This window comes from Colletotrichum tamarilloi, assembly GCF_030869305.1.
Source record: "Colletotrichum tamarilloi strain Tom-12 chromosome Unknown Scaffold_1.1, whole genome shotgun sequence".
NCBI lineage: Eukaryota > Fungi > Ascomycota > Sordariomycetes > Glomerellales > Glomerellaceae > Colletotrichum > Colletotrichum tamarilloi.
In genome coordinates, this window is record NW_026849384.1 from 747,885 (window position 1) to 775,884 (window position 28,000).

Genomic DNA, 28,000 nt, shown 5'->3' on the forward strand with positions numbered 1-28,000 from the left:
AAAAGCACGAATGAAGGTATTCCCGACCGTTGGGACCGTGATGCGAACAGATGTGGATAAAAGCCGACCGAAGCCAGCTGCAGGGATACCAAGTGTGACGCCACAGCTTGAGGAATGGAAGGCAGGCACGCAGGCAAGCTGTCCAGGACTCGGCGCGGTAAGCTCAGGAGCTAGATCCACTGGCGTGGGCACCTGCTGATATCGGAACAGGAGAATCTTTGATACGAATACCCCTCCATCCATCCCGCGCAAGGGTCCACACTCCCCTCCGATTCGACATTCGCAGCGGCCAAATTTCTGCCAGGAGTTCCCGCCTAATTTACAAGTGCCCCTCTGACTCAACGAGCCGAACATCGACATCTTGACGTGCAAGCCACCTATCCAGACAACAACGCACGAAATCATGGCGACGGCAAGCAACGGTCCTTCTGGGGACCTTACATCCCAGATCCTTTTGGCTTTGTCTCAGAAGGATCCCATCCTGTCTGCCGAGCACTTCCCAGAGTTCCACTTCACGGACGTCAAGGCCGCACTGGACCGCCTCGCTAGTCGTTCCATGGTCACATACGAGTCAATTGACCGGGAGGAAGCCGTCCTTGAGGCCGAGGGCAAGCAAATTGCTGAGCACGGCAGCCACGAAGCTCGTGTCTTTGAGGCGGTCCGGAAAGCCTTGGAGGGGTTGACGGTTCAAGAGCTTGAGGCTGCTGTGGGAGACAAGAATGTGACGAAGGTCGGCCAAGGCAAGGCCTTCAAGGAGAAGTGGATCAAGAAGGGTGGCGACGGCAAGCTCATTGCGACTGTAAGTTTGTCTGCCCCAAATGTCACCACTACATGCTAATACCGTGTGCGCAGGCCGACACGATTCAAGATGTTACTCAGGCTCAGCTTAAGCAGATCCTGGAGACAAAGACCCACGAGCCCAAGATCATCACCGACTTGAAGAAGCGCAAACTCATCAAGACCCAGAAGGTCATCGCATACAAGATCCAGAAGGGACCTGAGTTCGCATTGGAAATCAAGAAGGAGGAGACGGACTTGACGGCTGACATGATTGCGTCTGGCTCATGGAAGACTGCCAACTTCAAGCCGTACAACTTCAAGGCTCTTGGATCCGACCAGAACTCTGGCGCGCTTCACCCCCTCAACAAGGTCCGCCACGAGTTCCGTCAAATCTTCTTCGAGATGGGCTTTGAGGAGATGCCGACCGACAAATTCGTCGAGTCTGGATTCTGGAACTTCGATGCCCTTTTCGTGCCCCAACAACATCCCGCGAGAGATCTCCAGGACACTTTCTACATCTCGGATCCCAAGGTTGCAGACAAGCCTGGTCCCGAGTCGGAAGACGACAAGAAGGATTACAAGACGTACTGGGACAACGTCAAGGAGGTCCACCAGGATGGCAAGTTTGGCTCAATCGGCTACCGTTACCCCTGGGCTGCGGACGAGGCTCAGAGGCTTGTTCTCCGCACGCACACGACGGCCATCTCCACCGCAGTACTTCATCAGTTGGCTTCCAGAAAGGGACCGGACGGCAGACCTCCTCCGGCCCGTTACTTCTCCATCGACAGAGTCTTCCGTAACGAGAGTGTCGACGCTACGCATCTGGCTGAGTTCCACCAGGTCGAGGGTGTCATTGCGGATTACGGACTTACACTGGGAGGCTTGATGGAGTTCATGGAGATCTTCTTCAACAAGATGGGTATTACAGACATCAAGTTCAAGCCGGCGTACAACCCGTACACGGAGCCGAGTATGGAGATTTTCAGCTTCCACAAGGGCTTGAACAAGCTCGTCGAAATCGGTAACAGCGGTATGTTCAGACCGGAAATGCTCGAGGCAATGGGTCTGCCCAAGGATTTGAGAGTATACGGTTGGGGTTTGAGCCTGGAGAGACCGACTATGATCAAGTACGGCATCTCCAACATTCGTAAGCTGTTGGGACACAAGGTGGATTTGAACTTCATTGAGAGAAACCCAGCAGTAAGACTTGACAAAAACTAGAGGATTCGGCATGGGAAAGTAGAAAAAGGGACACGACTTACATGAGATGAGCTTGGGCTGGCATATGTTGGCGAATGGAATACCAATCACGTTTTGAAAGGTCGTACTGTCAAGCTGTCAACCATGAGGTTACCAGGGTGTCAGGACTCAGGTCTGTCCCATCGACGATGGTGAGATTCAGCTGCCCCACGGCTACCCTTCCGCAGGTGGACGATTTAAATGAGCTGTCAACGTCTGGCAAGGGTCGGCAGGTGATCCTCATGATAGATTTTGACATCCCATATCGGTGTCATTGGTGTCATCGGCGCCAGGACCGATTCGGCCGCCTCCGAGTCGTTCAGCGGCATTTGCTCGGACTGTAGTTGAGGCATTGGCCAATGGTTGAGATGAAAAATTGACGACTCCCCGGCACTGAGTGCTAAAGGCGGGGCAAATGCCAGATGTAGCGGGGTTGGTTAGGCCAAACGTCAGATCGCATCCCAAACGGTAAGAAGCTCGGGCCCTCATTCAGGACGAAAAGGTGCGTGCAATTCGACTCTGGCACAGGGTGTAAGACTCACTGAGCACCGTCGCGCCTCAGTGAGAGTAGACGACAGACGGGATGCCACCCGGCAGACGGGCAGGAGCGAACGAGCGAGCGAGCGAGCGCCGTGAGTCACTCCCCCAGGACTCCAATGTCGAGTAGTCCTTGCCAGATTGACTGGAGCAGCTGCAGCACGCCCGGGGAATATTTGCAAGTCCCCATGGGTCTCCAGCCGTCTCAATTGAGTCAATCATTAAGGTACACTCCCGATATGTACTGTACATGTAGCATTATTTCCATCCCGAAAGAGTTTGTTTCCGTGACTCAACAGTGCATGTTGTCCAAGCTGCCAGCAATGTCTGGGCACCTTGAGCTCAGGGCTACCTACCTCCGCAGACACGCAGGAAAGAATGGAAGGCAAGGTATGCACAAAGCTCGAGTCGACTGAGGCGAACCAGTGGGCGAACCACCAGCTTCAAATACTCTCTCGCTTTAAGACAAACCAAAAGCCAGGGAACGGCTCGGGGCATCTGACGGTTACAGACGAGAATGCGTTGCTGAGAGTTTTGACAACGCTGTAAAACCTTGTTCAGTACCTGCACTGTCAGAAATTTTCGCCAAATCCCAAGCCTCGCTCATTAGAGGTGAGGGCGGGAGACACTAGGGTGGTCCCTCAGCGAGAGAGAGATGGATGTGCGAGGGTGTGTACAGTCACTGCGGTGACGCAGAAAGTTGCGATAACGGCGCCCAAGTGGTCCCTGGCGCAGTAGACGGGGCAGCAGACGGGGCCTTGAGGGAAGAGACGGATGTGATACCACCCCAGTTAGCGTCCTGAGCCATTGTTGGGCCCCCCCGATCGGCCAATTCAACAACCGCTGAGAGAAAAATTTCCTTATCTTATCACAGTTCGGACCGCCTTTTGTCGCTGAAGACGAAGACCGCTGCGACCATCTTCCCTCCCCACAACTCTAACAAAGCTCACGGAAGAGTCACAAACCTTCCCTCCCCGGCGGCCATAATACCTCTTCTCTCTTGGTCCAAAAACCATTCAATTGGCTCTGACCTCGAGTATTCTCTCTCTTCCCCAAGGTCTTTGTCGAATTGATCCCTTGAATCCTTCACAATGCCGTCGGCCATGTCAAGTTCTTTGGCAGGTCGAGCTCCGGCTGTCCTCCGACATGGTCGCCGAGTCCCTACGGCTCTGACCGGCCGCAACTTCACCCTCGCCGCCTCCAACGGCCTGGCCAGAGCCCAACTCCAGAACAGCAGTGCTAAGCTGCTTCAAAAGCGTCTCTTTACCGCGAGCGCACTTCGTCCCAGTGCCGCGCAATCTGCGCCGAATCCCAAGGCTTATCTTGAGAGCGGTGTGATCAAGCCCTCAGCGGGCGTCGATGTCAAGAAGGTGCTCGTCATTGGCAGTGGTGGTCTCGCCATTGGCCAGGCCGGAGAGTTTGACTACTCAGGTTCGTTTGCTTGCCAAACTCGCGCTCAACAAGTGTAGAGAATGAGTCACAGACACCAAGGAGCTTTCTGGCTAACACGACTCTTCATAAAGGATCACAAGCTCTGAAGGCTCTGAAGGAGGCCGGCGTCAAGTCTGTCCTCATTAACCCGAACATTGCCACCATCCAGACCAACCACTCGCTCGCCGATGAGGTCTACTACCTCCCCGTCACACCGGAGTACGTGACGTATGTCATCGAGAAGGAGAAGCCCGATGGCATCTTCCTGTCTTTCGGTGGCCAGACCGCCCTGAACTTGGGTGTTCAGATGCAGCGCCTGGGTCTCTTTGAGAAGTACGGAGTCAAGGTTCTCGGAACCAGCGTCAAGACCCTCGAGACCAGTGAGGATCGTGACCTTTTCGCCAAGGCCCTCGGCGAGATCGACATCCCTATCGCCAAGTCCATCGCCGTTGGCACTATCGAGGAGGCTCTCGACGCTGCCGAGAAGGTCGGATACCCCATTATTGTTCGTGCCGCCTACGCACTTGGTGGCTTGGGCTCTGGCTTCGCAAACAACGAGGAGGAGCTTCGCAACATGGCTGCCCGCTCCCTTACTCTTTCCCCCCAGATCCTGGTTGAGAAGTCTCTGAAGGGCTGGAAGGAAGTCGAGTACGAAGTTGTCCGTGACGCAAACAACAACTGCATCACTGTTTGCAACATGGAGAACTTCGACCCCTTGGGAATCCACACTGGAGACAGTATTGTCGTTGCTCCTAGTCAGACTCTGAGCGATGAGGAGTACCACATGCTGCGATCTGCCGCCATCAAGATTGTCCGTCATCTTGGCGTCGTCGGAGAGTGCAACGTTCAATACGCGCTCCAGCCCGACGGCCTTGACTACCGTGTCATTGAGGTTAACGCCCGTCTTTCTCGCTCTTCTGCTTTGGCCTCCAAGGCCACCGGATACCCTCTTGCGTACACTGCTGCCAAGATCGGCCTGGGCCACAGCCTCCCTGAGCTCCCCAATGCGGTCACCAAGACCACTACTGCCAACTTTGAGCCTTCCCTTGACTACATCGTCACCAAAATTCCCCGCTGGGATCTTTCCAAGTTCCAGCACGTCAAGCGCGACATTGGCAGTGCCATGAAGTCTGTCGGTGAGGTTATGGCTATCGGCAGAACCTTCGAAGAGTCTTTCCAGAAGGCCATCCGTCAGGTCGACCCCAAGTTTGTCGGCTTCCAGGGTGACAAGTTCGAGGACTTGGACTTCGAGCTGCAGAACCCCACTGACCGCCGCTGGCTCGCTGTTGGCCAGGCCATGCTCCACGAGAACTACTCAGTAGAGAAGGTTCACGACCTGACCAAGATTGACAAGTGGTTCTTGTACAAGTTGCAGAACCTTGTCGACTGCCAGCACGAGCTCGAGGCGGCTGGTGGTTTGGAGAACCTCAAGAAGGACCAGCTCACCAAGGCCAAGAAGCTCGGTTTCTCTGATCGCCAGATTGCCCTTGCCACTGGAAGCACTGAGGACCAGGCTCGCGCTGCTCGTCTTGCCTTCGGCATTCGCCCGTGGGTCAAGAAGATTGATACCCTCGCTGCTGAGTTCCCCGCCGACACCAACTACCTGTACACCACCTACAACGCCTCCTCCCACGACGTCACCTTTGAGGACAAGGGTACTATCGTTCTTGGTAGCGGTGTCTACCGTATCGGTAGCTCCGTCGAGTTCGATTGGTGCGCTGTGAGCGCTACCCAGGCTCTGCGCCAGATGGGCCACAAGACCGTGATGATCAAGTAAGTCTCAAAGATTCAACTACGAAATGCCAAGTGCTAACAAGCAATCAGCTTCAACCCTGAGACCTACAGCACGGATTTCGATACTGCTGACAAGCTTTACTTCGAGGAGCTGAGCTACGAGCGTGTGATGGATATCTACGAGCTTGAGAGCGCTTCGGGCGTCGTGGTCTCTGTCGGTGGCCAGCTGCCCCAGAACATCGCCCTCCGTCTGCAGGAGACTGGCGGAGCCAAGGTTCTCGGCACTGACCCCAAGGACATCGACAAGGCCGAGGACAGACAGAAGTTCTCTGAGATTCTCGACAGCATCGGAATCGATCAGCCCGCTTGGAAGGAGCTTACCTCCGTCGAGGAGGCCGAGACCTTCGCTGACCAGGTCGGCTACCCTGTCCTCGTCCGTCCCTCATACGTCCTGTCTGGTGCTGCCATGACTGTCATTCGCAGTCAGGAGGACCTGAAGGAGAAGCTTGAGGCTGCGGCCAATGTCTCCCCCGACCACCCCGTCGTCATCAGCAAGTTCATTGAGGGCGCTGAGGAGATCGACGTCGATGGTGTTGCCTCTGAGGGCAAGCTGATCCTCCACGCCGTCTCTGAGCACGTTGAGCAGGCTGGTGTCCACTCTGGAGATGCTACCCTTGTCCTCCCCCCCGCGAACCTTGACCAGACCACCATGGACCGTGTTAAGGACATCGCTGAGCGTGTCGCCAAGGCGTGGCGCATCACCGGTCCCTTCAACATGCAGATCATCAAGGCCGATAACCCCGAGGGCGGCGAGCCTCTGCTGAAGGTCATTGAGTGCAACCTCCGTGCCTCCCGTTCATTCCCCTTCGTCAGCAAGGTCTTGGGCACCAACTTCATTGATGCCGCCACCAAGGCTCTTGTCGGCCAGGACGTCCCCAAGCCCGTCGACCTCATGGCCGTCAAGCGCGACTACCTCGCCACCAAGGTACCTCAGTTCTCCTGGACCCGTCTCGCCGGTGCCGACCCCTTCCTCGGCGTCGAAATGGCCTCTACCGGTGAGATTGCTTGCTTCGGCAAGGATCTCGTCGAGGCCTACTGGACCTCCCTGCAGTCGACCATGAACTTCCGCATGCCCGAGCCCGGTGAAGGTCTCCTCTTCGGCGGTGAGCTCAACAAGGACTGGCTCCCCACCGTCGTCAACTACCTTGCCCCCATGGGCTACAAGCTATTCGCCGCCGACGACGAGGTCAAGCAGTTCATCGAGTCCAGCGCCAAGGGCAAGGTCTCTGTCGAGGTTATTGAGTTCCCCAAGGAGGACAAGCGCGCCCTCCGCGAGGTCTTCCAGAAGTACGACATCCGCGGTGTCTTCAACCTGGCCCAGGCCCGTGGCAAGACCGTCATGGACGTCGACTACGTCATGCGTCGCAACGCCGTCGACTTTGGCGTCCCTCTGTTCATGGAGCCCAAGGTAAGTTCCCCGGATCACCATGACAAAAAGTCAACTTGATGTGAATGAATTTGCTAACAAACAATCAACAGACTGCCATGCTCTTTGCTCAGTGCATGAGCGAGAAGCTCCCCCGCAAGGAGGGAATCCCCTCCGAAGTCCGCCCGTGGTCCAACTTCCTCGGCGGCAAGCCTTTGTAAATACCACCAACTTTATTCGTATCTTTTTTCAAAAATTTGGAGTTTTAGGTTAGCCGGAAATGTTCTCGTTTCTACGAACAGAAAAAAGAAAGACCTCGAAATCGGCGAAGGGCGATGGTGATATCGGCAAAGGGGGTGGATTAAAAAAATAAGGAACTTTGTTTTTATTTTACCCCTTTTTCTTCTAGTTGAAAAAGAAAAGAACTTGTTTAAAACAACATCTCTTCCCCTGCTCCGCTCCTGTATGTGACTTCATGCTCTTGCTCTATTCCCGTCTTGAAATTGTTTCTGGATAACGACTATGGCAACAAGACTGACTATACGATGGCCTTTCACATCATCAAGAACTTGGAGACGTCGTGATGAGGGGTACTGCTATGCTTTCAGGAATGGCCACCTTCGGATCGGAATGTTGTGACGTATCAAGCACAGCAGACGCTGAGGTGAAATGACTTGAACTTGAAGATCGTGAACAGTGGATTAGAAGACGAGACCGCTTCATTCGGGTTTCTTATTTGAACCCAGGCCCCCCTTTAATCCGGAGAAACTGTTGACTAAGGTACAGGTGCCTTTGATCGCTTCCACTTGCCCAAGGACCATTTGTGCCTCCCACGCCATCACATGATTCCCTGATCCCCAAACACCAAGCCTGTCACCTTTGGCCAATCGCATAAGCATGCATTCCCGATCCTTTCCCATCTAGAGTTCTCGAGAGTTCTGAGAGAGCCTTTTCCCAGGGTCCGCATCATCGCTTGATGACACCCAGTTGCGTAGAATATACGGATTCACAGAGCACATCTCACGAAATTGCTCTGCTTACCGAGGTGGGCGACGCTCGTTCAGCCTGAAGGCAGCAAATCGTTTAGCAAGGGGTTCTTCTGTGGTACTGAACTGGCGCCCAAATGGATCATGCAATTCACTGGAAGCGGGATGGCCCTCGGACTGCCGTGGGCGCTTGGGGATTCGCTCACCGGTCGATTGCAGGATCGCCTGCAAAGTCCTCCAGCCCTCGGTAGATCGCAGCTGGTAATTGTCAGCCAGGTCGTGTTGCGATGCAACTCGGCATAACAGCGACTCCTCGTCCTAGAATATGTAAGTAACAAACTTCCAAATGAGCGTGACCAACACACCTTGGAAAGAATGCCCATCTGGCGAATAAAGGTGAGTAAGTGGAAGTTGGACATTTCCAAGCCACCTTCGGCGGGTTTCTGACCGCCTGAGAACTTGAGGATCCTAGCGGCCGCAGAGTGTTCTTGACTTTCGCCCATGTACTCGCGGTTCTCGATGGGGAAACCCAATTGGGTGAAAGTAGGCTTGGACTCATCCGGGAATCCGTGTGTCAAGGTCACGAAGAGATACTCTACGGGGAACGATGGCTTTGCGTTCTCCTGTACATTGGCACCGTACTCATTGATCCGACGGTAGAAAACTTCGGGGATGTATCTTGTCCGGCTTGTGGATCCGTCGTCTTCCTCTTCTTCTTGAACCAGCATCACGTTGGGGTCAGCTGAGGGTTCGATAATATCGGCGCGGACCATCTCCACAGCATCGTTAGAAGCCTGGTATGATGAAATCGAGATTTCTCCTGACTCGTTGCCCGAAACAATGCAAGTGACGAAGTTGGATCCAAATTTGCCGCTGTCGCTCCACTTGGTGGGCTTTGGGTGTTGAGCCTGTAAACGTGAGATGAAGCAGATTTCCTGCGAAGCCAGGAAGTACGAATCAGCGTGTCTCTTGCAAAAGACTGATCCGTCGCCTGCTCCAGCGTCCAGAAGGTCAGTAAAAATGACGCCGACCTGCTGCAGCCCACAGAGCCTTGCGACCTCATCAACATCCTTCTGGTTCTCCCACGTATTCAACGACACTCCGTCCACTTCATCGATTTGGGGCGGCTCATAGATGGCCTCGACGACGGCCTTTATGCCGAGAGGTACAACCTCATACTCTGTGTACCGGCCGTACAAGATGCCCAATCTTTGACCTCCTGTCTTTCTCCAAGCGTCGATGAACGTGTCGATAATAGCAGGTGACGAAAATTCCACATGGTCAACCATGCGGAATGGCTGCGGCTGCAAGGTGATGGCGCTCGGCTGGCACTTGGTGCAGATACCTTCAGGCCACTGAGGATGGCCCGAAGGACAGTCGCGCTTGACTCTGAAGTATGGCTCGACAAGGGGTGGGATATAAGAGCTTCCAAGCTCAGGCTTGTTCGTGGCGGAGTTGATTTTCCGCAAATGCGAGTGGAACGACAGATACTTGATCTTCTTCTCGTCCAGGTACTTCGCGTTGAACGGATCCAGAGGCATGCAGTAGTCACACATGCCCTTCGGTCCGTGCCGGCACATCTTGTGGTCGCGGCCTCTCGGAATCTTCCCATCCTTCTTGTCTAACCGATCGTCTAGTGGATGCTGCCTGACAACATCCCAGGGATTCTTGATTTTCTCGGACGGCGACGTCACGGGCGGGGGATCGATCGGCAGGTTTTCAGTCGGCAGAATGGGCTTGCCGTTGAGTCGGTTTGAAGATGCCAAAGGGTGGCTTGCTTCGGTGCCGTTCGCATCACCGTTGGCTTGACCATCTTTGAGCTTGTAGTTTATGAAGATGAGATCGCCATGTCTGCGAAGAAGTTAGTATTGTACTCAGGCTAGAGGCTAGACGCTGGCTTACTTCAGTCCGATCTGTCCAACCTTGAAGGAGGCGATCTCGACCAAGTTCTTAGCATCGCCACCTGTAGGTGCATTTGAAAGGGTTATGGAGTTCGGGTCGACGGTCTCTGGAAGATTCGGAATCAACTGGAAGGGTCAGTCGGACCTCGCACAGCTTGTAGAACAGATGACCCTCATACCAGACTGCCCAGGTGTCCAAATGTGTCGTTGGCGTCTATATTCAGACGACTTGTGCCGTCGGGCCCTCGGAGTCTGAGGAGCATCTTGGATGGCGAAAATCGAAGCTCTGGAAGGTGTGATCAATGTCGAAAAAAGGTCGGGGGGTATAAGGATTAAATAAGAAAATCTATAGAATTGATTTCAGAGTAGAGCGCCCATGCCCTTGCATATGTCGTTTCAAAGCTGGTGCGTGAAAAAGAGACGTTGTAGCAGGGTGAAGGAGTGGAAAGAAGGCTCGAGTTTGTGGCAGCTTTTGCTTTCGCTGTTGCTTAGTGGGATGAGATGGGTTCATGAGAGCTCCAGTGCGTACCACTTGGCCAACCTAAAGGTGAATCGCCGCAGCTTGCAACAGCGTCATCAAAGGTGGTGCCTTATTGTGGGACCGGCAAAACGACGGAGGGGAGGGGGATGCACGTTCCTTCAGCGGCCCCTGGCATAGCTTATTCACCACCCAAGCAGGGGCAGTTGGGAACGGCCTTACAGGCTTACACAGTACTAGGATGGCTTTCGAGGCAAGGTGCGACCGGACCAGCAGCCACACTTGCCCTGCTCAAGGACCAAAGGTCTCTTTGTACCCTTGTACCTGATCCAGGAAGCTGCCGCTTTACCAGCTGCATTCATCAAGCACCCAAAGAACCATGGAAAAAGAAAGATGTACTTTTATTATGGAAGATTCGAAAGTTGAGTATGTCTTTGAATCGTTGTATTGTCAGTTTGCCAGTCGATTTTAGTCTTCCTGTGAATTACTCGGGCCAGAAAATCCAAGGTGCAAGGGCTCAGATATAGGGCGGAGTAAAGCAGCGGGACGGCCTTTGACTTTACAGTGGGCAGCCAAAAAAGTGTCCAATGCGACGGGCAAGCTGTCCTGTCACTTTGGTACAGTACTGGACACGCTTCATCAACACCAACGACAAATCGCCTGCAACCGCAAATTCCTTGTCCTTCGTTCATCCTCTTTACTTTCCCACCACGATCCTTACGAGCGCACAATAAACCGCAGCCATGTTCGATGTCGACTGGATGAGCCTTGTGCTCCCTTTCGCCTACCTCACGGTTCTCGGCGGCGTCTTCATGACCTTTTCCACGATTTACAGAAAGCGCAAAGCCAGTAAGTCCTACCGTCCTCTTTCGCGCAAGAGCAGCCCGCGATGCCGACGATATCCTCAAAAAACAAGAATACTGACCAAGGCTCTTTCATTGTTACAGCTCAGAGCGCCAACCTTGCTCCTTGGTTCGGTCCCCATCTGCAGCGCAACATTTACCTGTCGCTGCTGCACCTCGAATCTCCGGAAGAGGGCGCCGAGAAGTCCCCCAAGATCCCCTCCACCGTCATCAAAGCCGCCCTCCTCCGCCGCGCTGTTGAGGATATCCACCGTCTGGTCCAGATTCGTTCCGCCAAGCAGGCCTGCAGCACGTTGCTGCAGCGGGGAAGCGTCGGTGATGATCTGTGGCAGCGCTTCCAGCGTGCAGAGAAGGAGATGGAGGATGAACTGCGCGACGTCGTGATGGAGGTCGGTATACCTACTCCAGAGCCCGGGGCTCTGTTCAAATTAGGAGATTGCCTACTAACGTAATACCCAGGCCAATGCCCTTGCCCCCAACTGGGGCCAGTCCATCTTCCAGTCCGCCAACGAGATTGCCGCCAACACCATTGTGCGCAACCGCCTCGAGGAAGTCCAGAACACCGTCGAGCAGGAGAAGGCGTGGTGGGAGAAGCGCAGATCGACTATCCAGACCGAGTTTATGAAGGAGCTCGACGAGTCCGAGAAGAGCTCGACCGCCCCTCCCAGTGTTGATGGCGACGCCGTTCTCGTTGACTCTACCGCCTCTACCGCCTCTACCACCAGCACACCCTCCAAGAAGAAGAAGGGCAAGAAATAAGCAATACGGCCATCATCTCTACTATACCACAAATTCACCTCCATCCACACATCATACGTCCCGTCCACATATCAATAAGCGCTCAGGCGCTCCGCACCGTCCACATTGTCATTAGATACCTCATCCCCCCGGTGTATGGAAAAAGAGCATTCAACGGCTTCACGGTTTTTAGGCGTTAAGGGTCATAGTCGGCACGTTTTGCATCATGAATTGATTGAAAGTCTCTAAAATGCTTGGTTGACCCCTCTTTTCCCCAGACCTGAGTCCATAGATGGTCTAATTCTATGTGGAAAGCTATGCCACCAACGCCTTGAAATGTGTTGTGATATCAACGCAATGCCATGCAAGAAAGCAAGAAAACCAAAGGGCAAACCCAAACTATCAATGACAACCTTCGTGGTCTCGAAAATCATGAGTACCACGGCATCTTCCTTCTCAAAGCCTCTTCGTCCTCGGCTAATCTCGCCTGCCGCGCCTCCTCCATGATTTGCTCCTCGGTCTTGATACGTATCCGAATGGGAGTCTCACAGCCTCTGTTGCGCAATATACGTCAGTTGCAAATCCAGACTCAAAGTGCTATAACGTTTCAACGTACCTAAGACCGATAAACTTGCCAATCTTCCTGCGCTTCTCCTCGACGGTGAGGCCCGACTGCCAGGTGATGGGGCAGGGGTACTGCCCAGACCAAGGCGAGGGACTGCGCTGGTGGTAAAAGCGCGCAAGGTCGTCGAGCTGGTCCTCGGTGAGCAGCCAAAAGTTGAGCAGCGTCGCGGGGAAGGCCGGGTGGACGGCGCCCGTCGACATTTGGACCAGAGGGGCCAGGGGGAGGCGCATCTGGCGCATCTTCTCCTGGAAAGCCGCGTTGCGGGCCGCTCGCCGGTTGCCGATGCCGCCGCTGGTGGTGTGGTGGTGTCTGGTTGCCATCTTTTTCTTCTGTTTTCTTTTTTTCCTCCTCGAGTTCTATGGTTCCTCTCTTGCGTTCTCAGCTCCCCTTTTATCCTCCTGTCAAACTCTTCCGAAGTATGCGGTTCGTCTCCAGGGATTGGGGTGTCTTAAGTTCGGTAGCTCTGTGTATGCTTTCGAAAGAGTATTATGAATATCAAGGTACCGGCAGCACGGTTCGATGGCAACGATCAGAGAGAAAATTGATTTTGTAGTAGTGATTCAAGTGATGAGATGAGTTTTCAGCAAAAAGTAGAGTGATGAATAAAGAGTTTTGAGAGATATAAAATGAAGATCTCCGTGAGAACAGACTGTGGCGTCTTGCAGCTTTGATGCTGTCCTCTCCCCGTCTTATTTTTGGTTCCTTTGAATAGAATAGAAGAGGAGGCTCTGTGCTTTAGATCTATGCCTGCACAGACGGGAGAGGGAATTAGAAAGTAATACGTGTTTGTGTGAAAAAAACGTTGTTGACTTCTATAGATTCTCGAGATAGGAAACTTGCGGTAATGGAATCTGAAAGAGATCGATGTTGAAGCATCTATACACACTTGAGGATGCGGAAGACCGCCTCTCTTGTATGTTCGTGAGCAAACCGAACCCAAAGGGACGGGGCCCGGCCACTAGCCGATTGAACCCTCCCATCACACCGTTCCCCCTTTTTCCTCGATATGGCTTTCTTTGATCCGGAACAGCAACCCTGATCAGAGACAAAAACAACAAGAACAGAACCCCCCTCCCCCAAAGGAGGAAAGATGATGGATCAATGGGGCAATGGGGGGGCCCACCACAAGCAGCTGGAACAGTGAAAAAAAGACGGGAAAGAAACCGTCACAACAGAAATCCAGACCACACTTCCTCGCACGCATTACTCCACCAGAGCGACCCGACCGACTGGGACCCGAAGTCAAACGAGGAGGAGGGGGGCTGCGGCAGGGCGACTAATACGTCAGGCGAGACACGACTGCTTTGTCCGTTGACGGCCAGAGTTTGCCATCCTGGGTAAGGTCAGGCGAGGTTGTAAGCGGCGTTTACTTTCTCCTGAGAGGGCTTGGGAAGAACAAGCCCCCCTACCCAGACTGCCGGTTCTCTCTCGCTTTCTCCCTCTCTCTCTCTCGCTTTCTATTCGGACTTACAAGTCCAGGTGGTTTTGGTGTGCCGACTCTCTTTATCTGCTCGATACGCCTAAAATCCAGTATGAGACATGGCGGAGGGCGGGGAGGAAGAGGGTCGGGTGAGTGACAGCTCGACAGGGGGTGGAGGAGCGAGACACAGCGACGGAAAGGATACAAGGTGGTGGGCTCGCGCTTCTCGTTGCGTATGAAATGTCTGAGAAATTCCAGTCCGGCCGGCCTAGAAACGAGTCGCGTGCCGGCCGCAACAAGAAGCCAGCTCCGCCCGCCCCGAATATGGAGGTTCCGAGACAAGATCCGCCCATTCCACTCCGTTTTCCCTCCTCGCCATGCTTCCTCTACCCTCCTACACATTGACTTACCCTCAATTACAATTCTTACTCTTAGCACAGTCCCTCGCCCGGCCAAAGACCGGTAAATCGGACAGCCGTGCTTTCAGCGGTTTGCGGACGGAGCTTGGATTTGTGAAGGGGGGCTGAGCAATCGGTTCCGTGGTGTCCCGGACGACTACTAGACAAAGAAGTCAACGTACAATAGCCTTGTCCAAGGTTTAGACAGACACAAACACGAAAACACTGTGCTCGACCCTAAAAAAACCATGTCAATGACAAATTTCCTTCAAAGAAACACCCGTCCCCCCCTCCAAAATAGCCTTACAACCCGTCTTTTTGATCATTCGAAGAGTGGTCTGTAGAGGTAAAGCATCAATTTTGCCTGCTGATACTGAACAAAAAAATAACATCACCAAACGCCGAATTATCTCTCCTGGACTACGCGTCTGATGTGCAACCTCACGCCACGGCCTCGTTTCACAGTCCCAGGCCGTCGTCGACAAGCCTTTCAGCTCCTAAAGCCACTTGAGCTTGGCAATGTGGTCCGTCTTCTTCCTGCTCATCTTGACAAAGCCGAGTGCTTTTAGCTCCGCCAGGCCCCGGTAAAAGGACACCAGTGCCCCCCGCTCATCGGCGTTCCCTTCGCTCTCCGTATCGCCGGCAACCATGGCGTAGAAGGCGGCCCATAGATCTGCGACGTTGATGAGGTTACCCGTCTCCAAAAACAAATGGTAGAGCAGCGACGTGACGGGCATCGTCGTGGAGATGCCTTCGTCGGTGCTGCAGCACGAACACGCGAGGTAGTCTTGCGGTCGCTTCAGGCTCCGCTCAAAGACATCCTGGGGCCGAGGTACGAAAACGTCGCGGTACGGTGTCTTGGAATCGTATAGCCATGTCTCGTGCAGGAAAATCTCTGCGGCCGGTTCGCAGTGTATGACGTCTTGGAATACTTCCGCGACACGGTCCACGATTTTAGTAAAAGCTTTATCGTCTTCGGAAAGGGCTGCCGAATCGTGGCTGAGCTGCACCTTTTGTGCAACAACGGTGGTGCGAAGGACCCGGCTGTGGCCACTGTAGGCGCTCCGCAAAGTGCTGCCGTCCTCTTGCGCCCTGCCGAGAAGCCCCTTTGAGTCGCGGAGAAGGCTTTCTACAAGAGAAGGGAGGTCCCCGGCCTCGGACTCCCATCCGGTGAGACACAGCTGGGCATCTCCGCTGGCCACGGCGTCCTGAACACGTTGCAGCATCGAGACAAAGTCATCCGGTTGCATCCGCTTGATGCTTTCAACAATGTCCCAGCCATCGGACGAAGGGGAAATTCCCTCGGCCACCGCCTTCATGTACATTGAGGAAAAGTCGTCTTGAACGACACCCGTTGCCTGGATGAGCTTGAGCGAGCGGAGAAGGCGGGTGACCCATTCCCGTTTTTTCTCTGGAATGTCGAAAACCTTTTCGCGCAACAGGTCATCATCCTCCAACAAAGACTTCGCTAATCTCAGATCCTTCGCTTCAACGGCCTTTTCAACCTCGCGCCGAAATGAAGGAAGCGACCGGATTGACTCGAGATGTACGTCCTGGACAAGTTCGCTGTTCATTTCATCGTCCTCCACAGCAAAGACGCTCAACGGATTTGCATAAAAGTGACACATATATGCGTACTATAAATGTCAGCCCGGCCGCTACAGCATTCATTTGGAAGCCTTACCTTAATTGATGCGATAAAAGACTGAATGCTGGCGACCTGGTCTTGCTGTCTTTCCACGAAACTGTGCAACAAATTCTCTCCCAAAGTCAGAGCAGCATCCGATCCCGCAATAGTCGGCTTGAAGATCTGTTCCAAAATCGCGCTTGTTTGGACGACATCGAACTGAGCACCGTAAAGATGTTGGCACGCGGATTTGAGTAATCGCGCTTGCAACAATTCTACTGATGTTGCGATGCCAAATAAAAGTGTGAATGGGATCTTGGGCCTCCATGAGCTAGTTTCAAAACGTTAGTATGCTTCAGAAGTCTGCTGTGATAGCAACTTACTTGAAGAGGATGATCAGATCGGAGAGAAGAGCGCTGTCAAATCCTTCGCTATCCTGGAAAGAGACAAAAATGTGATCACATTTCTGCGCCGTTGAGAATGCGTACAGACCCTCGAGGTCGTAGTTGAGATACTTCCGGCCCTGATGTTTGTGAGCTTAATATTGCATTCTTCAAGCTGAAGGAAAGTAAACCCACATCTTGTCCGGATGCAATTTCGACATCATCGTCATCCAGAGATCCCCGAGACGTGGCATCCTCAATGATCTTCTTGAGAGCAGCCTTCAAATTGGACGCTTCCGATGACTTGAGCCTGACAAACTTGCTTCGCGTATTCCCCTCAAGCGTTTCGGATAACTGTTCGAACAGCAGGTCTTGAGATGAGATGTTTGGGCCGGTGATGATAAAAGCAGTCGGGATTTTGCTCCTGTGGTGCCGTCAGTCGTGCAAGTCAACCCCACGCCGTTCTCACTCACTGTGAACCAGACTGGTCACGAATGAAAGCAGTCACTTGATCTAGAGTGGCCGAGTTGGCATCACGCAGTTTTTCCTACCAGATTTCGTGCTCAGCGTAAGATTCTAGTAATTGGGCATAATGCTCTACCTACCTGGGCTTTGGACTCAAGATGGTCCCAGCTCGTTTGGAATTGCTTCTCGCGGAGCGCTACGCACTCGGGAAGCTCTTCGCCGTTCAATAAAGGCACAAATGAGGACGAGGTTGCGATATTCGCCTTTTCGACGACAGCCTTGTTGGACAAACGGCGACGTTTGGCGGGTCGATCCACTCCAGCTTCCTCACCAGGAGGCCGGAAGATGAAGGCGGCCTGTAGACGGAGATCAGCATCAATTACACATGTGAGAAGCAGAACCACTGACCTGGTGATCTTCCTGCCTAAATTGGGGTTCTTGGTCATCTTCAACACTCATTTTGTGGGTTGACATAGGCGGTTGGCGGTGAGAAGATATGTCGTTGAAATGGAGGTCGCGCTTTTCTGACTGGCACGCGTCGCCAACATCTTCAAAGCACGGACTTACACAGTGTCGCAGACGTGGAGCACTGCACTTTACCCCTTAGCAACGCTGGTGTGCACAGTGTGTAGAGGCTTGGGATACCTTTATCCCCGTGGTGACAATATCACGGACATAGCACATTTAGATGCCTAGGAATTGGCAGATAAGTGCGTCGGGACGCAAGCACGTCTTTCAAGGCGTTTTCCATATAAATGACATTAAATCAATCCTCCAAGGCCGTGTTGAACTAGTGACTACCAGTCTCCTCGCCCTCCTAACATCGCAAACCCTTGACCTGAGGCGAGCTTCATTCTACCTCAAAAACTTTAGGCCATTGCCATCCTACACCTGCCTCATCATAACCCAAACAAGCGGTCGCCGCAGGCAATGCGAGCATCCGTGGATGCCAAGACTGTCCTTTCTGAGCTGGATTCCTCTCCCTTGGGGGCGCCTTCACCCCTTTGTACAATGAACCCGCTTCACTGGACGAAGACGATGCATGCCGTCTGAGATCAGCACTACCGCAGTTGCTTGTCGTCTAACGATTCCCAGCTGCACCGCTTAGAAACACGGGAACAAGTAATTTTACACCGAAACCAAGTTGAGATCGCTTTGCGATTCGAGAGAAACCGTATACGCCAGGAAACGCAAGAGCCCAGGCTCAAATGGCCCGAGACGCCCACAGTCGGCTGGGCCTTGTCTTCACTTTCAAGATTTTTGGGAACGTGAACGGGTTCCCTAAGACTTAACCTCATCCGTTTCCGGGGCCGCAGATGCCTCCTACGAATTTGGTTAGCTCATCTCAGCATGTTCATGAGACACTGTTACTCACCTTCTCACTGGGCTCTTCAGCGGGCTTCTCGGCCTTTTCGGGCTTTTCTTCTGCCTTTTCAGGCTCCTCGGACTTCTTCGCACTTGCCTCCTTTTCGGTCTGCTTCTCAGAATCCTCGGACTTTTCAGCTTCCTTGCTTTCCTCTTTAGCACCGTTAGGAGTGGCAGAAGTCTCCTTCTTCTCCTCAGTCTTTCCGGAGGTGCCATTGACACCATTGGTGGGAGCCGGAGTTGCGGACGCAGCAGCGGCATCACCACCACTGAGAATCTTGGTCCACTTGTCAAGGAGCGTCTGCGAACGACTCTTGAAGTTGAATTCCTCCTCTTTGGGGATGGAATCAAGCTTGAGAATAGCCTTGAGGACCTTGTTGATCTTGGTCGCCCGAATGATCGAGACCTCAAGATCTGGGAAGCTCTCAAGCTTAGTAATGTAGTCTGACATCATCTTCATCTCTTCCTCCTTCGGCTCTTGGTCTCTGGTAAGCAAGCCCTTCTGAAGTTTGTGGCGCAAGAAGAGAACCTCCTTCTGTAGTCCGTGTTAGCATCTAGGCTGGGAGCCGTGTCATGATCTTAACTTGCCTCCTTGCGTTGGTGCTTCTCTTCAGCGGTGAGCTCAGGCTCCTTAGGAACTTCCTTCTCCGCCTTCTTCTCAGCACCCTCCTTCTTGGCTGATTTGGACTTCGCAGGCTTAGCGGCTGACTCTTTAGCCGACTTTGGTGTAGCTGTCCCGTTTGTCGTCTTAGGAGTGGAGGATGTGTTCAGCTTGATCTTAGGCTTCTTGGCAGAATCAGTCCGTGCCGGGGTCTGTAGGAAGTAAGCTTTAGGACGAATCCTATTACGTCTCCAGTAACTTACGCTAATGGCTTCTTCGTCCGCCTTTCTCTTCTTGGACTTGGTCTTCTCCTTAGGTTCGGGGACCTCCTCCTCCTCGTCCGCAGCATCAGCCATGTCGACATCATCGTCCGAAATGACCGCAGGAGTCTTCTTCTTGTTCTTCTTTGCGGCCTCTCTGGCATCCTTGGCGGCCTGCTTCTGAGCTACTTCATCTTGGTATTTCTGAAGCTCGTCCTTGTAGTAATCAAGGGGGTGTTGCTCGATGGCGAGCTCGAAGGCATCGCGCAACTCGACCTTCTTGACTTTGTCGGTGAGGAGTTCGGTCGCCTTTTCGGAGTTCAGCTCTTGGAGAGCAGAGTTTGGTACCCAACCGCTGGACAATCACGAGTTAGCATCGAACGTCTTGTGGTCGGGTTGGGAGCTTGTATCATCAATTGACTTACAATTCGTTCGTCCGGAGGTACATGACGGGGAATGTGCGGTCATTTTGACGCTTGCCACCATCAGCAAAGTCTTCGCGATACGTGCCGTCGGCACGCTTCGCGGTGACGGGACGGCTCTTGAGCAGGGTCTCGGGGAGCATTTCCTCGTCGCAGACAATGACGGGCCATTGAGGGTATCCCTTGAGCTTGACGAGGAAGTGATCGCCGGGTTGCGCATTGGTGTTGAAGAACTTCGCCTTCGATGCCTTCTTGCTAAGCTTTTTGCCCTTGTGTTCCGGAATACCGGACGATCTCCGACGCGACTTGGACTTATCAGCTGTCGCATCAGCGGCGTCAGCGTCAGCAGCAGGCGCTTGCTCAGCATCATTGGCAACGGCATCAGATGTCTCTTTCGCCTCAGCTCCATCTGTCACGTCCTTCATCTCGACGTCCTCGTCCTTGGATTGTTCGTCTGTCTTGCCGGATGATTCCGCGTCTTTGGTCTCAGCTGCTGTCAAGCAATGCGTCAGCAAGATGGTCAATTGAGTATGCAAGTGCTGATATCAAGGTTAAGTGGCGACGGAGAAGGGACTTACAATCCTTGTTTTTGGAGTCGTCCTTCTGCGCATCCTCGGTGGTCTCCTTGGCAGCTGCCTCAGACTCAGATGGTTTCGCGTCGCTGGCAGCAGTCGCGGGCGCCTCAGAAGCTTCAGCAGCAGGCGAGGTTCCTTCAACCTTCTTCTCCACCTCCTCAGTCGCGGCAGGCGCGGATTGACCGCTGGTGGTCGGCTCGTCAGACATGGTCGGTGATGTGACGATAGCTTGGAAGCTGGGTTGCAAGGGTATGGATGGGGTAAATAGGCAAGTCGCGACGCCAAAGACTAATGGCGATGGGTCAAAGGAAGAAACACGCGTCGTGATACGCGCGATTCGTGATTTTTTGTTGTCGCGACGATGGTAGAAGATAATCTGGCTGCAGGAAGGATGATGGGCGCGATTGGGAGCTCCCCGTGTTGTGGTAGCAGAAAAAGGCAATGGCCTGGAAAAAGATGAACGCAGAAACTCTTGGAGTTGGACGCGGATGACGGCGGAGACACGTGACTAGCGCTGATCCACCAAGGGACGAGTTAAATCGCGGAGTCTCAGTTGCGCGACGCCTGTGAGAGGGAACGTGGACGTGGCCCGGTCAATGCCCAGCCCACCGAACGTTCGCTGCCTCGACTCAGCCACGCTTCCTTCACTTCAATATCACTTTGACCCCTGTCGAACGCCTCCGGCAGAGATACACCGCGATCAGGTTACATTGCCTCTTGTGGTTTATTGAAGAAAAAGAAATCAAGATGCGTCGTTGACTTTAGTTGCGCCTTTCCCACTTGAGATAGGTTATCAATCACCGTTGTTCAGCGTTCCCATGCCACCTTGGCCGCTGAGGCACCACCGCAACTGCTGTCGCACCGCACACTGTCTGCGCAACCGGTCTTCAGGCCATTCAACCCTGTCGAAAGAGGACAAGAGCCGCCTGTAGATGGTTTCTGATAAGGGCGAAGAACTGAATGTGACCAAGTCTGTCTATTACCCTCAACTCCTCTCTCGATCGATATAGTACACATTGCGATATTGTACGGACGAGATGGTTCTGCCATCTGCCGAGCCGTCTATTCCTCGTCCTCTTCCTCATCGCTGTCGTCCACGTCCATACCCTCCGCAGCCGTGATGGAAAATTCGCGCTCTTGATCCACTCCGACGTAACTGTCGCTCATTAGGAACAGCTTAAGGTCGTGCTTACCAGCTGTTGGCACCGTAAACTCCACCTTCACCTTCAGCTCCCGTCCGATCGTGACACGCTTAATGGCAAGCAAGTTCTTCGTCGTCTGCTCCCCTACAACAAGCCACCAGTTCTCCAACTTCTTGGCTGGGTAGAACGGTGCGTGCACAGTCGGGTCAAACTCCTCATCCTCCTCCACTTGTCGTTGGATCTGCACACTAAGGTACGCAGGCTCGTTGGCTCTGATATCGTCCTCATCCAAGACACTGTGTTCAAGCTCAATGTCGGGGTATTTGTCATTGGTGAAGGCGGCAGCCTCACCCAACTGCTTCTGCGAGAGACCAAGACGCTTGACCAATTTGGCGTAATCCGGGTTCTCTTCGGGGTTCATGGCTTCCATGAAATCGAAGATATCCTTGACACTGTGAGAAAATTCGACGTTAGTTTTGCAAATCAGCACTGCATAAATTGGTACATACCCAAATTCGTTTGCCACCTTCACAACCTCAGGTGTAAAGTGAGGAATCTGCTTCAAGGGGCTATCGCGATCCCACATCGCCTGCACAACCATCTGCGACATTTCCATGGCGTTCATGGCGTTGATGTGGCCATCAGATGAGAGAATATCAACCGTTGCACTCAGAAGACTGAGAACCTTGGAAATGATGACTTCTTGGTCCTTGGCCAAATCAATCGGCAGCTGCATTCGCGAGAAATGCGCCTGCAGGAGGACAAAGGCCTTGAAATGGGCCGAATCATACACAGGCTCTGCCATCTTGACAGGAATACGGTCGTAGATCCTGCGGAGAATGCCCTCCTCGTGCCTCCTGATCTGGATAGCTTCGAATTCAGTAGCCGATGTGATAATTTCCAAAACGCCCTTGAGTTTGGTCTTGGCGCTCAGAGACAAGAGGAACGTCTGCATAGTGATGTAGGAGATGTTGTAGTATGCTGCAATCATGGCCGCGTTCTGCGGCGCAACGGAGCCATCGTCCTCGTCAAGCTCAATGATCTTGGAGTCGCTCAGCTCTTGCAGGGTGGTCTGGATGAGATCCGACATGTAGTCGCTGAGACCATCCTGCGTAGTGCTGGTCAAGCTGTAGAAGCTGGGGTTGGCCAGGAGACGCCTGTAGAAGTAGGTGAACGTCGTCCAGTTGATGGCATCATCACCAGACTCGATCATCTTCGTGCTGATCTCGGTGACAAAGGCATCGTGAAGGTAGTTGTGGAGATGTGACTCGACAGGGAGAGCCTCATTCAAAAACTTCTTGTAGAATTCTCTCTTGGCTGACGGAAGCATAAGAACGCCCCGGCCTCTGCCGTCCTTGGAAGGTCGGAGTGCCTTGCCGAACATGTGCAAGACTTCGCTTAGGGAGTAATCGACATAGCGATGCTCGCGACCCTCGAAATATTGCGTGCCCATGACGATGACGAGGTGGGCAGTGCTGTTGAGCTCCCAGCAAACGTCACGAGAAGCAACAAGCACCTGAATAGCTCCATGCTCGTACAGGTGCTTGACGATACGCTTGTCGCTCTGACTCAAAGCCTCGTGGTAGTATCCCACGCCGTGAGAAAGAGACTCGGCGAGTGCTTCTTCGGAAATGCGATCAAGAAGAGGGCGCATCTGCTCCACCTCAGCGTGCAGGAAACGGTCTTCGTCATCATCCATGAAGGCGGCTGTCAGCAGATCACGCGTGGTCGCTCGTGTTTGCTTCCGACTCGGAACAAACACAATAGCGGGTTTGTCAGCGGACATCTGCGTGATGGCCAAGTAAGTCGGCTTCGCCATAGACAGCATCAGTGAAGGGAAGTGAGGGTTGGTGTAAGATTGGATGTGAAGTTCGAGGGGTACAGGGCGGACGTGCGGGCTGAAGTTGTAGATATCGTGCTTCTTCGCGTCGATCCACTCGCCGAGGTCGCGGGCGTTGGCAAGGGAAACACCAAGCGCGATAATTCTCATTGGAAGCTCAGTCTGGGTTCGGATGTAGTGCATTCGCGAAATGATGATTTCGTAGACATATCCCATGTTGTTTCCGAGCAGATGAACCTCATCTGCAATGAAAAGCTCGACAGTGGAAACGTTCTTCCTGCGCTTCCACTGGCGGGACAATACATCCCATTGGATGGGAGTCGCAAGAATCAGGTCGCTACGCTCCAGAATCTTCAAGTCGGTAGTGGTTTCTCCCGTGAGCTTCTCGATAGTCTTTCCACCCCGGAGACCGCCAAGCCTCTTCTGCCAGTCATCAAGGCGTGAGTCGATCAGCTCCTGGAAGGGTGCGATGTAGACTACACGTCCAGCGTCTGCCTTAGACCAGTGTCGCAGTAGAGAAAACTCTGCGCATACCGTCTTGCCACTTCCCGTCGGCGCACCCACGAACACATTCTGATCGGTGTTGTACAGCGAGTTGAAAGTTTGCGTCTGGATGCGGTTGAAGTGGTCCCAGTCAGGGTACAATTTGGCATACTCTTTGGCCTTCAGCGCCGCAACAGGCAAAGGCTGAAGCTCAAGGAGCTCAGTGTGGGGAGGAAACCTCTCGGGAAGAATCAGCTTGTGGAATGATACTGGCAATCTTGTTTCGGAATGCATCCAGCGATCAGACACAACTGAGATGAAGTAGTTCGGGGGCATTGGCTCTGTGATCGGCACGGTGAAGTCGACAATGTGCTCGTTCGACTCAGACTCGGCGTACTCCTTGCGCAGCAAGAATTGGTCACTGAAGAGAATATCCTCTCCATCACAATCCTCGACGAAGATCCAGAAACTTTCCGCTGGGCCGTGGATTTCGACATCCCACTCAAAGTTGGGAGCGATACTCAACTCGACTCGAAGCATGGATCTCGTAAGTGGCTGAACTTGAGCCTGAACCTCCACTCTGGGGAACTTGGCAACCAAGCCACAGACAGTTCTGCCGGCCTTGGGCATGCCAAGCAATTCTCCCATTCGAGGAGGGTCGAGGTCGAAGTAGTTGCTCCAAGACACTTCGATTCTCTCCGACTTCTGCACAATGTCTCTAGGGCAGTTGGGGAACTGACGAAGTGGTGACATGGTTGGCCACATGCGCTTCTCTGCCATCTTGCAAAGATCCAAGGCGGTCTTGGCCACAGACGCCCATCCCTTCTTCATGGTAATTTCGAAGATGGCGCGGAGAATACGACCAGCGGATTGAGTGACGTAGACCATATCAGCCATAAGGGCTAGACCGTCCAACTTAAGTCGTGAGATGTAGGCTTGCAGCAACACGTTAATCTTCGCGTGAGGCTCCTCGATGCTCTCCTTAACTGGGATCGGAACTCTGCCCAACAACTTGGCAAGCTCAAGCTTTTCATCCTGACGCACGGGGATGTACTTGAACTCTGCACTCAGAGAGAATACTCTGAACAGCTCAATGGTTGTGATTGAGGGTTGGATCAGGTTGTTGTAAGTCTCCATAGAGCCATGTGTGATGTAGTAGTGGGAAGCGATGCGCCCTAACTCCGTTGACTGGAGCTTGCCGGTCTTCTCATCGTATTTGATAAGATTTGACTTCCTTAGTACTGAAGCAGCAGAATGAATCAAATCAACTCGTTTTTGTTCCAAAGCCTCATCATCTTCGTATTCCGCGCCAACTTGGTAGAGGCCGGGCGAACGTAGCATACGAACGAACAAGTAGGTGTAGCCAAGCCATTCGACACCCTCGTCTCTACTGCGGACGTTGCCGAGCACAATCTCGGCGTTCAAGTTGTCTACGAGCTTACTGACGAATTGACTCTCGATTGGTAGTTGTTGATTGAGGAGCGACAAGTAGTACTGGATCTCGTTCTGGGTTGTGATGATGATGCCCTCGCCATAGGTATCGTATTGTGGACGCCCGGCACGTCCAAGCATCTGCAGGACGTCTTGGGGGCTGAGCTCAACCCAGCTACCTTTCTCTGGAGAGTATACTGAAGTGCCTTTGATAATGACGGTATGCGCTGGCAGGTTGACACCCCAAGCAAGGGTCGCGGTACAGACAAGGACTTGAATAGCGCCACGGGCGAAGAGGTCCTCAACATCTGTACGATCGATGCGGTTCATACCAGCATGATGAATACCGAAACCGTAAGGAAGGATATCCTTGAGGTCCTTGTCGGTGGCTTGGCTGGCCGCTTCGTTGAGCACCTCGCGACTTCCTGCATCGTGACGAAGAATCTGATTGATAGTGTCCATCTCTAGAGCCTTATCACGAATGTAGCGCGCAGTCTTGGCAGTCTCCTTTCGTGAGTGGACGAATATGAGCATCTGGTTTCCCTTCGCTCCTACATGCTCAATGACCTTGTTGTATGTGACATCGTTCATGGTCTTCAGCTGCTTGATGGCCTTGCGATCCGTGACTCCAATGAATTCTTGGCGCAAGGGGCAAGGACGGAAACTGCCATCAAAGTGGAAGAGACCAGTGCTGATATCCACACGCAAGAAGCTAGCAACATCCTTGTAGTTTGGCAGTGTCGCAGACAAACCAACCAAACGGACGGGCTCGCCAGTCTGCTCAGTCTTCCTGATAGTTCTGCTGACGATGCTCTCCAGAACAGGACCACGGTCGTCGTGGAGCAAGTGGATCTCGTCGATGATAACCAAGCGCACTAGGTTTGTGTAAGAGAGATCGGTAGCCTTTCTCGTGATGACGTCCCACTTCTCAGGAGTAGTGACAATGATCTGGGTCTCGGCGATTTGAGCCTTGGTAAGCTGACGGTCACCAGTCAACTCAGAGACCTTGACACCATACGGTTCAAGTCGCTTTCCAAAGTTGCCAACTTGTTCCTGTACCAACGCCTTCAAGGGCGCAATGTACACGATTTTGAAGTTATCCAGCTCGATGTCGCCAGTCTCAGGATTGCGGTTCTTGCCGATTTCTCGAAGAATTGTAAGCATTGCCACATTTGTCTTTCCACTACCAGTGGGTGCACAAATCAGCATGTTGCCATCGTCGCCAAAGGCTGTTGGGTAGCACTTCGACTGGATCTTGTTGAGGGATTTGGTGGTACCGAAGGGCAGGCGAGACCATTCTGGCATTTCGGTTATGGGAACGAGTGTGTCGCTGGCATCACTGCGCTTCTTGGGAGGGGGCACGTGGATTTCTTCGTATCCCTTGAAAGTTCGTTTTGTTGAGCCCTCCGGCAACCTGACCTTGGGGTTGCTCATGAGATGATTGCCCTGGTCGAAGACCAAGTTCTCCAGGTTGATGAGCTTGCGCGGTTGCAAACCACCCACCAATCCCTGGGGGCGCTCGTCTTCTGCGGGGGGAGCATTTGTGAGTGATGATGGGGCATCAAGGTCCATCTTGATTTCCATCTTCCGTCCTTTTTGGTCGTCGCCCTTCTTTCCAAATTTCTCATTAAGAATCCACTGCAGACCTTCGGAAGCCATTTCGCGCTCCACCACAGCTCGCTCTTCATCCGTCTCAGCCCTTGAATGACGAGTGAGCCAAACCACCTTCTCCCTGTTCTCAATAAGGAGTTGGACTAATTCGTGATGCTCGTAGTCGAAAAGCTCCATGAGGTCGTTCTCGATCTCTCTGAGTGACTTGTCCTCTCCGCCCTGCTCATCAGGTTCGCCGGAAAGAATGCGCAAAGCGTCGGTCGTCTTGTCGTGCTGTTCGTGGGAATCCGCATAGAGCTTTCCGATCTGTCGCTGCAGCCAAAATGCATCGATGTCTCGAGCAGAGACACTCTTTGCCTGCTTTGATTCCTGTGTTTGCTTCCGAGGGGCTGAATCGATGACCATGGCGTCGTCTTCCATGTCCATCGCATCGTTTGCGTCGGCGGCGGGTTCGTCCTCATCCTCGTCCGCTTCCTCGTCCTCGGAGGACTCTTCCCTGACTTCATTCACAATGCCTCCTTCCTCATCATCGGAATCTTCGAAAACGACTGCGACACCCTGTCTTTCGTCTAATTCGGCTCCGTCGGCGTCTTCTGCATTGTCGTCCATATCCTCGTCCTCGTCTTGCGCGTCGTAGTCTGTGACTTTCTTTCCGAGATTTACGAGCTCGTTGAATTCCTTCGCGCTCATTGAGACACCCAAAAGATCGTCAATTTCCCTCTTTTTCTCTGTGTCTTTCAAGTCGTCGTCCTTCAGGAACTCCAAAGTCACGTCGGCGGCGCTGATCACGGCAGTTTGGGGGACATCGCCAAGATTGTCAGAAACGATCTTCAGTATCAATTCGAACGTCGCCCGTGTTGCCGGTGTGCGCGGGCGGTATCGGATGCCCTCGACGAACAGGTCTCCAGTTCCCAGGACACCAGCACCTCTCGGCTGTGCCTTTTCGCCCTTCTTCTTCTTCTGCTCGCGAGCTAGCACGTCCTCACCCTCCTGTAAGCTACCGCGTTCCACGCCGGTAAGGCCAGTCGACTTCTTTTGTTTCGGTGCGATTTCGCGAGCGACGCGAGCTCCCATGTCGCGAATGCTCAGCTTTCCAGCGAGAGACTCGGGATCGCCCGTGGCCTCATCGTTTCGCCTTGAAACAAAACGACGGTCCGCCTGGAGGACCAGGTTGGACATGGCCGAGTACTTATACTGGGATACATCGCGGTGTTGGTCTTGGTTCGACATTGTGGCGAT

At 53.2% G+C, this 28,000-nt stretch overlaps 8 protein-coding genes across 8 annotated transcripts; 3 read left to right on the forward strand and 5 right to left on the reverse strand.

The window, feature by feature from the left end:
• Positions 1-403: 403 nt before the first annotated feature.
• CTAM01_00253 (tRNA synthetase class II core domain-containing protein) lies at positions 404-2,001 on the forward strand (the record flags this gene model as incomplete). Its single annotated transcript, XM_060516307.1, has 2 exons — positions 404-799; positions 853-2,001. 2 exons carry the CDS (start codon positions 404-406, stop codon positions 1,999-2,001), a joined length of 1,545 nt encoding a protein of 514 aa, XP_060388933.1.
• Positions 2,002-3,647: 1,646 nt separating this feature from the next.
• CTAM01_00254 (carbamoyl-phosphate synthase) lies at positions 3,648-7,368 on the forward strand (the record flags this gene model as incomplete). The annotated part of the gene is made up of 4 exons (XM_060516308.1): positions 3,648-3,987; positions 4,080-5,760; positions 5,812-7,189; positions 7,261-7,368. 4 exons carry the CDS (start codon positions 3,648-3,650, stop codon positions 7,366-7,368), a joined length of 3,507 nt encoding a protein of 1,168 aa, XP_060388934.1.
• An 816-nt stretch (positions 7,369-8,184) lies between these two features.
• Positions 8,185-10,297, reverse strand: CTAM01_00255 (nuclear protein localization protein 4; the record flags this gene model as incomplete). The annotated part of the gene is made up of 4 exons (XM_060516309.1): positions 8,185-8,451; positions 8,499-9,984; positions 10,036-10,160; positions 10,214-10,297. The coding sequence occupies 4 exons, from the start codon at positions 10,295-10,297 to the stop codon at positions 8,185-8,187; spliced, it is 1,962 nt and encodes a 653-aa protein (XP_060388935.1).
• A 958-nt stretch (positions 10,298-11,255) lies between these two features.
• CTAM01_00256 (preprotein translocase subunit Sec66) lies at positions 11,256-12,134 on the forward strand (the record flags this gene model as incomplete). The annotated part of the gene is made up of 3 exons (XM_060516310.1): positions 11,256-11,361; positions 11,460-11,764; positions 11,835-12,134. The coding sequence occupies 3 exons, from the start codon at positions 11,256-11,258 to the stop codon at positions 12,132-12,134; spliced, it is 711 nt and encodes a 236-aa protein (XP_060388936.1).
• A 409-nt stretch (positions 12,135-12,543) lies between these two features.
• CTAM01_00257 (uncharacterized protein) lies at positions 12,544-13,058 on the reverse strand (the record flags this gene model as incomplete). The annotated part of the gene is made up of 2 exons (XM_060516311.1): positions 12,544-12,667; positions 12,730-13,058. The coding sequence occupies 2 exons, from the start codon at positions 13,056-13,058 to the stop codon at positions 12,544-12,546; spliced, it is 453 nt and encodes a 150-aa protein (XP_060388937.1).
• A 1,995-nt stretch (positions 13,059-15,053) lies between these two features.
• Positions 15,054-17,505, reverse strand: CTAM01_00258 (origin recognition complex subunit; the record flags this gene model as incomplete). The annotated part of the gene is made up of 7 exons (XM_060516312.1): positions 15,054-16,193; positions 16,241-16,514; positions 16,567-16,706; positions 16,762-16,990; positions 17,040-17,113; positions 17,172-17,387; positions 17,440-17,505. 7 exons carry the CDS (start codon positions 17,503-17,505, stop codon positions 15,054-15,056), a joined length of 2,139 nt encoding a protein of 712 aa, XP_060388938.1.
• Positions 17,506-18,312: 807 nt separating this feature from the next.
• On the reverse strand, positions 18,313-20,462 carry CTAM01_00259 (PWWP domain-containing protein; the record flags this gene model as incomplete). Its single annotated transcript, XM_060516313.1, has 6 exons — positions 18,313-18,354; positions 18,407-18,931; positions 19,036-19,209; positions 19,261-19,612; positions 19,683-20,172; positions 20,258-20,462. 6 exons carry the CDS (start codon positions 20,460-20,462, stop codon positions 18,313-18,315), a joined length of 1,788 nt encoding a protein of 595 aa, XP_060388939.1.
• An 854-nt stretch (positions 20,463-21,316) lies between these two features.
• On the reverse strand, positions 21,317-27,991 carry CTAM01_00260 (Sec63 Brl domain-containing protein; the record flags this gene model as incomplete). Its single annotated transcript, XM_060516314.1, has 2 exons — positions 21,317-21,848; positions 21,906-27,991. The coding sequence occupies 2 exons, from the start codon at positions 27,989-27,991 to the stop codon at positions 21,317-21,319; spliced, it is 6,618 nt and encodes a 2,205-aa protein (XP_060388940.1).
• Between the last annotated feature and the right edge of the window lie 9 nt (positions 27,992-28,000).